At 33.9% G+C, this 8302-nt stretch overlaps 1 protein-coding gene across 1 annotated transcript; it reads right to left on the bottom strand.

The window, feature by feature from the left end:
- Positions 809-7820, bottom strand: LOC107625056 (autophagy-related protein 9). The gene is made up of 10 exons (XM_016327597.2): positions 7391-7820; positions 5691-6331; positions 5268-5588; positions 4104-4326; positions 3510-3689; positions 3191-3397; positions 3007-3084; positions 2853-2923; positions 2641-2751; positions 809-2275 (listed from the first exon to the last, which is right to left on the bottom strand). The coding sequence occupies exons 2-10, from the start codon at positions 6263-6265 to the stop codon at positions 1420-1422; spliced, it is 2622 nt and encodes an 873-aa protein (XP_016183083.1). The 5' UTR covers positions 6266-6331; positions 7391-7820; the 3' UTR covers positions 809-1419.

The following is an 8302-nucleotide window of genomic DNA, read 5'->3' as shown; positions in this document are numbered from 1 at the left end:
AAATTAGTCGCTAAAATAACAACTAATGTATTTTATCGTAATTTATTTTCTTCTATAAAGTTTAAACTTCAACATGTCTTTACACTCTTTATGGGCAATATAATAAATTAATAACCCCTAACAAGTTGAAATATTATTTTTAAATTAATCATAAAAAGTTCGAGAACTAAATATCTTGATGTATGCAGGCAACATTTTTGAAGCACTTAATATGAAAAACAATGTTGCAGATAAATTATGTATAAATGATTAAATGTAATAAAAAAATGCTTTATAAATGTTTTAAATTAATCATCACATATTTATGAATATTTATATATGTTTCACAAGTGTTGTTTCGTAGAGTATTCAAACATAAAAATAATCAAATATTTTATGGTGAAATAATCAAACTATATCGCAGTATAATAATAAAAAATTTCATGAGTGTAAGGTCACCTATATATATATATATATCACCTAATATTTCTCTATTATAATTAATCCTAATCACCAAAAAAAATAGACATGCACTTTTTAGTAAATATCAAAAATTAATTTTTACAAATTCAAGGGGCCAAATCATAATTTATAAAAAAAATTATAAAATTTTCCTAAAGACTCTTGTTAAACTTACTTCAATTATAAAATTTTCAAAAATTCTTTTCTTCATTAAATGCATGCATAATATATTCAAAATTTCAAATATTTTAAAACACTATACCTTTTTTAAAATTTTTGGATTCTTTAAAAGTTAAAACCTGAAAGGTCGCCTTAGAAGTATAAAAAGTTAAAAACAAACCCTTGTAGGTTCACTCTTGGTCCTTCCAAATTCCAACACTGCAATACAATCTAATTAATCTTCAAATTCCAATGAATCTATTTACATCAAAGAATATTGTTTCTAATTTGCATACTGGTAAACAAAGAAAGGCAATCATGACATGGAAAGGAACAAACCATAAGAACTTTGGATTTACAGTGCTTGGAAAGCAGAACCTCCCAAACAAACATTCCTCTATTTTTCAAAATAAACAAGGTTAACACTCACATGCAGTTGTATTCATATGAAGTTGGTAGTCAAAAACCAATAAATAATTTGACTAAATTGTCATCTACCGTTTCTCGACTATCAACTTCATATAAAAACAACTGTATGTAAGTTTCTACCAATAAATAAATGCCGCTTCGACTAAATTGTTATATTAATTGGTTTCTATTTTCATTTTCAAAATTTTGTCCAAGGAAAAATAAAAAACAAATGAAAACAATGAAATTATGTTTCCACTGTTATCTGGTTTTCCTTCACAAAATTTTGAAAAGAAGAAAAAATTCGATTGAGCCGTGACGTATCCAAATACATTGATTTTTGCATGTCCTAATTTAGTCAAAACGACAATTATTTTGAAAGAGAGAACAATGAAATGACAAAGCCTTCACTCAAAAGCTTCTAGAAATGTTTGGATTTATAGTGTGATTTTCTGGAGGTGCGCTATAAATATCATCAAAATGAAGATTCATCGCTCCTGCTTCTAAGTCATCTATGAGTGCTGTTCTTGAGAGTTGGTGATTATAATCTCTCCAGTGCAAGTTTTGTTGTTCTTCTTCATCTTGACCCTCTGACCCTCTATCAGAAAATCTGTCATGGTAATTAAAAGCATTTTGGTGATTGAAATCCGGAGGCTCGAAGAAGCTTGTTTGACCTTGGCCGCCCTGCCCCTGACGGCTTCTAGCCCACCAATGGCTCCGTGTCGTGGGCAGCAGATTGTTCGCATTTCGATCCTCAATCAGGCTTTCCTTAAAGATGGGAGCTGAAGTGGAAGCCCCGAGATGAGAAGTGGCTCGATCGTCACAAAAGTCATTCAAGTAATGTTCGTAGCCAGGTTCGTTTTGTGTCGTGTTGGAAGCCATCCAATTTCCGGGATGATGCTCGGTTACTTCAAATGGATCGTCCTGAATATCCCTCGATGTCACGCCATGTGGTTGAGAAGCATAGTACCAATCGAGAAGATAGGGATGGTTGTTTGGATTAGACTCGATCAGCCACAACGAACCTAAATGATTGCCGGTTGCAAACGGCATATCCCGGGACACAAACCTGTTTCTGTCTCCATTGCTTCCAAAGTTAGGGCTACATCTCCATGTTCTAGGAGGGGAATATATGTCCCTGTCTCCGTATCCGTGTCCTTGTCCGTGTCCGTGTCCATGTAACTTTTGTTCTCTGAAGGTTTTCAGATTTAGCAAGACTTGCTTCCCTTCAGCATTTGGTTCCCATGAAGGGTAACTACTCTGAAAGCTGCAATGACACGGTTAAGTTTACGAATATTAATTTATGCAAGAATGAAAGTCGGTTTATCAAAACAGTCAAGGACTTTTCAGATAGAAGGGCAGCCAGTGAACAAGCATCTCGCGTTAATAGTGTCCAGGGAAGGGCCGTATCCAAAGGGTGTAATGTACGCAGCCTAACTTGATAATCACATCAGTGATTGTTTCTACGGCTTGAACCCGTGACCTTAAGGTCACACGGAGACAACTCAACAGTTGCTCCAAGGCTCCCCCTCACATAGAAGATGTATTGGAAATTTATCACATGGAATGTTTCCTAAAGTTAGATTCAAATTTATGTGAAATGCTTCTACATGAATTTGGTCATGAACATACCTCAAAAATGATTTCTCCATCTTGCCCTGAGAACTCCTCCGGCTGCGAGGCGCATTGTAAGGGGAACCATAACTACTGTTTCCATGCTCTTGAAAATTGAAGACGCTGAAACTGTGACAATATCATACAACAAAACATAGTTAATATTGTCTTCCTAAGTCCAAAGAAGAGAGGATCCAAACCGAAAAAGAATAAATTTATAGTTAGCTAACCTGCAAACATGACCAACACCTTCAACATCCACAGTGAAGTCTTGAATGAACTGCAATATATCATCAACTCGCTGCAAATTGAAAAAAAAAAGTTAATATATTATATATTACATGGCATAATTAGTAAATATGTCTAAATAAATATGACAATGACCTTCGGAACAACGAACAGAAGTAAGTATGGAGTGAGGAAAATTGAAGCCATCTCCTCGAGTAACATCATCCCAGTATACTGCATCACATAAGAAAAAACATGGTATCATTAGAAGCGGCATTAAAACCTATGCAATAGTGTAAACAAAAAATAACATAGAAGGATCGGTATAGCTAGAGAGTACCTGGAATAAGGTTTCGAACTCAATTCGAACCATTTCAGTACTTTCTTTGCCACGCCATCTCTTTGGCATATAATGTGTATGATGAACTACCATAGACATTGCTCCTTCGGGGTCTAAGACCAGAAGCTCATTCGAAATTGCAGCCCGGCTAATGGCAGTTATAGTTCCAAAAACAGCAGCATACCAAAACAAGTTCCGACCAAATATCTGCATTGTTTTTATGTTTTGAGATGAGATTAAACGTTAAGAAAGTTATTATTAATCACTGTCCTGGCATGTTTGTATCTTAGCATCAGCAAATGCAGAGAGTAATACTTACATGACCCTCGAGCAGAGACTCGTCCAGGAAAGCGATGATGATAAGGATTGCAGCAAAGCCACCGGATACAAAAGAGATGAATTTTGCAATGATGGATATGATAGGCGTAGGAAACTGCTTCAGATAATCAGAAGCATGTACTACACTGCTATTAATCCGATGCTTGAAGAAATGTTCCACCTATAACATGTATTATTGTTAATCTTGAGCACAAAAGCAAGAGAAAATACAAGGGACATTATGACCAGAATCGTAACAAGAACCTATCACTACAAAGCTAGTGATAGCTGTACAGAATATGAATTCCAAACAAGTAATAATATATCATGAATGCAAGATTGCAAATTTTTTACCATATTCAAAATGCATGCAATGACACACATGCCAAATCGAGAAAAATATCGTATTCCTATGAGTAATAGTTGATTACCATTCAATAAGGATTATTCTGTTCACCTTTGCTAGTACTATTTTATTTTATTTTATATTTTTGGTGACTAGCATAATTCTTTTATTTAAAGATACTAACATGGCTCTCATGCAAAAGGTAAAAGACCCAGGGAAAGGAAAGGCTCAAGAACATAATGATGATACCTCATTGAATTCCCTAAAGATCCACCTTGACAAATTTGACCATCTTCGAGATGAAGCTGTACTTGGGTGATTATAAAATTGTTCAGCATGCCTTAGGAAGAGATATACTAGCATGAATATGACAAGAAATGGAGAAAGGAAAAGCATTGCAAGCCCCACAACCGTAAGCCTCTTCCTTAATGTCCTTGGATTCGACACAAAATCCCTTCGGACGTAAAAGTTTCTGTGGAGAAAGCATGTTCAAAGAAGAAAACATTAATTAAAAATGAAATGATAAAATGAACACCCTCATATAAATCACTTAAATATATCGCCACATAAATGATATATTGATATAATGAAAATTATAACGCGAACCATGAGTATCCAAAGCATTTTAGCTAAAGAGAATACGGTTTAACAGTTATTAAAATAGAATAGTGTCAAATAGGTTAGAGAAGTATCATTCAATTAGCACACAAACTTCAGGTCAAAGAGTTATTCATTTTCAGTTAGTGCATTAACCATTTTCGGTTAGTGCATTAACCGAAAAAGGCCAATCTCTTTCTCTCTGTTTAGGCTCTACTGTCTATCATTCACAATTTTACTATTTTGACATTACAACAAAAAACAAATTTCATTACTTGCCAAATTAAACATATAAATGTTAACCCCATTAAATTAGAAATTTAAGTATTCAACACATTTAATTGAAATATAAGGGTACATTTAGTTTGCGTTTTCATTTTCTATTTTCATTTTCAGTGTTATCTGTTTTCTGGATTTTGTGAATGAAAAAGTGAAAACAGTGAAAACAATAAAATCCTATTTTCTATTTTCACCTCCTGTTTTCACTTTTTCTTTCACAAAATCCAGAAAACAGAAAACACTAAAAAATGAAAACAGAAAATGAAAACGCAAACCAAGCGCACCCTAAGAATGCAAAAGATAACCCTGTTAATGTGTAGTTTGTAAACAGCAATATATGGCATTTTACAGCTCTACATAAGGATTAAAAAAAAGGATTTAAGGTTTTTCAGGGATTTGTTTAAGGCCATGTATTAACAAGTTGTGGTATCAATAGTTTCTTCGTGAGGACCCCTAATCTTCTGTTGTATACACACACAACTGACTGATATGGAATACACTGCTTATACAACAAAAGGATATGCATATAATATTTACCTATCAAACATGCTTTGCAGTATGCACCAATTCAAAGTCCACTCTAGGGTCTTGGTTAGTATTAGACGATGCTCTATTCCATTTGGATCAGATTTCACTTTAGGACCAGCACCGGGGACCCATTGAGAGATTGGAAAAGCAAGCACACCCTTGTTAAGCATTCCAATCAAGTAGTTCTCCTTCCGCATCAACCTCATCACCATGTCATGAGCAGAAAGATCCTTTACGACACACAGCTGTCGTGAACTTTGCACCAGAACAACCTTTTCAATAATCGTAGCCCATGGCATGGTTTGAATTTCATTGTCGGTAACATGAAGACTACATAAAATCACAGTAATTAGGCAAAATTAGAAATATTTCATTAATGCAAAAGTGATCACTTCCTTCAAATACATTTAACTGTTTATAGTTCATACTTACCTATCATAGTAAAACTGTCGGATTTCCAGAACATCCTTTAGTTGAGCAAAGAACCTCAAGAAGCAGAATATCCAATATATAGAAAATATTCCTAGGTATCCAACAATGATAACTTTCGTCAGCGTTAGCGGGGTTAAAGGGTGTCTATTAAGAGCTTCTTTAGAAAGATCACAGGGCTTCATTCCGGATTCAACTGCATCCATCCCACATTTCGCATTACGGAGCCCATTCCAATCAACATATAGCAAAAAGAATCCTGAAAAGCATATGGTGAATCCTAGACTAAGAAGTTCAACAATCCACTTTGTAATGATGCACCAAAGCCCCTTTTCACAGTAGTAGCTGTAAAGCCTTTCAAAGAAGAGATCCAAATCAGCGATCGGTTCAACATTTAGGCTCTCGCCATTAAGAAGCCCTGAAGGGCTTTCACTGCCTGGACTCGGTAACCTTCTATAATCAGACAATTCGACCTCTGGTGGAACATCCTGAAGTAAACCTTCTGTTACTGATGATTTACCTTTATTTTTCCATTTGAAGATACTGAAAGAACTTGCATCTCTTTGTCTGCCAAACATTGTTCACAGACACGGAAGGCGGGCATAAACAGCCAGTCCATGCCCCAAATACCTAAATGGTAAATTCTACAAACATTACAAAATCAGAATTAGTATCTTATCTTCCAGAGACAGCACAAAAATAGAAAATTACGAGATACTATGTCATAATTTAGCATTCTAAGCTACAAATTGAACAAGCATTACAAAAATTTATGAGTGTGGGCTGCTGCTAATGCAGTTGTCCTATTCAGACACCCAACACAAGTTCAAAGAGCACAAAATAAATTAGTAACTCAAGAAAAATGGTAAAACTCCTTAAGGACTAAGCTGTTATATCATCGGCTTCAATCAGCTCCATAAAAGATGTTGTCAATGGCATCTATGCTTACGAAAGAATGCATTTATCATAAACTACCTCAAAGCAATTTCCGCACTAGTATAACATATCTATAACAGCACATAACACAATGGACTGAATGTGCAGAAAAAAACCATAAAACATGGCACACGAATGTACGGCCCGAATGCATAGGATCATGTCCAAACTAATCGACAAGAAACAGATAAAGTTTCCGACCTCATCAGCCGTGGACATGCTACAAGAAGATTTGTCCTTTTTTCCCCATTTGGAAAGGCATTGCATATAGGAAGGATTATAAACCTTCTTGTCTTAGCATGAAACTAAAATCCCCGAATAAGTAATAGCTAAGCCTAAGTCACAGAGCATCAAAATTAAGCCAAATAATCCAATACAGTGAGGCGTTTAAGTGAGACACAGCATCAAAAGACAATGCATTGCATTTGCACATATCATGAATGATCACTACACAAAGGGACAAATTCTATATACACCTTTAAACACTAGTAAGCAGAGCTAAACCAGTTAAAATAAATAAATAAAATAAAAGAGAACTAGTCTTGGCAGCAAAACATAATTCCACTAAACAAAAAACGCATAAAAAACAATAATTGTGAAACGCAAGAAACAAAATTAACAATCTTCCTGAATCATTCGCAAACCCTTTATTCAGTATAACGTAAAACCACAGGAAACTGAGCAAAACATGAAAAGGCTGTGCTTTTGAGCAACACCATGATTTAAAAAACAGAAATTTATGCATATAAAGAGGGAAAGGAATTTACCTTGAACTAAGAGGTGGACATGGGGAAAGTGTTGTTGGATAAAAAGAATTTAGGGATACCCAAATAGGTAAATGAAATTGAAAGGCGGAAAAGGGCAGTGAAAGCTGAAGAATTGAAAGGATGAGACAAGTTTGGAAGGTGATTGAATGAAACCAAGCGGTGATTGAAGAAGACAAAGAAAGGAAAAAGAGAAGAAGAAGAGAAAGGGTTTTCTTTTTAATTTTGTTTCTTATGGTTGCGTGGAAGAAGAGGAAATTACAGTGTCAATCAAAAAAATGGAAAACATATTATTAAAAAAAAAATTGATATTTGATATGATATGATTTTGATATAAGGTTTTAATTGACTTTGGTTGTGAAGAAGTTCTTCTCTTCAGCTTTCTAATTCTTGGCTTTGCAACGTAGTTGCGTTGGAAGGAGAGAGGAACAAGAACAACTAAAAACGACTAGGAAGCGTAACACTAGGGTAATTCTTCTTTCTTTTTTTAATTATTTTTTCTTTAAAACTTTAAATACTATTTAATCGCATGACTTTTAAATGTTTTAATTTTGAATTTAACTTTGTCCTTTGTAGTTTCAAATCACAAAAAAAAAAAAATACTAAACTAATATAATTTGAAATGAATACTATTTTATTATAAGAATTTAATTTTAATATTCTGTAAATATAAAATAAATTTACACGTATACTCAATCACATAATATAACATGAGTAAAAATAATTTTTTTAATAAAATAATTTTAAATTTGTATCTTCAAATATAAATTTTATCCGAAGATAATCACTTGAAAATAAAATATTATTTTGAGATGCAAATATTATTGTTAGAATTTAACTTCGTAGTTTCCAATCCAAAACTTTAAATATATTTAATTATTTAATATCACATTAATAAAAATAGTTTAATCCCAT

The sequence above is a fragment of the Arachis ipaensis genome, chromosome B02, assembly GCF_000816755.2.
Source record: "Arachis ipaensis cultivar K30076 chromosome B02, Araip1.1, whole genome shotgun sequence".
NCBI classification, from domain to species: Eukaryota; Viridiplantae; Streptophyta; class Magnoliopsida; order Fabales; family Fabaceae; genus Arachis; species Arachis ipaensis.
Note: the sequence above shows the minus strand (reverse complement) of the source record. Positions and strands in the feature narration are given on the sequence as shown.

What these genes read in the sequence shown, in the direction of transcription:
- LOC107625056 (XM_016327597.2), bottom strand. Translation starts at nt 6,265, where the DNA reads ATGTTTGGCAGACAAAGAGATGCAAGTTCTTTCAGTATCTTCAAATGG. An exon ending in AGTCTCTGCTCGAGGGTCAT is followed by an intron (nt 3,398 to 3,509) that starts GTAAGTATTACT and finishes AAAACAATGCAG; the next exon opens with ATATTTGGTCGGAACTTGTT. An exon ending in ATGGAGAAATCATTTTTGAG is followed by an intron (nt 2,276 to 2,640) that starts GTATGTTCATGA and finishes GTGTCATTGCAG; the next exon opens with CTTTCAGAGTAGTTACCCTT.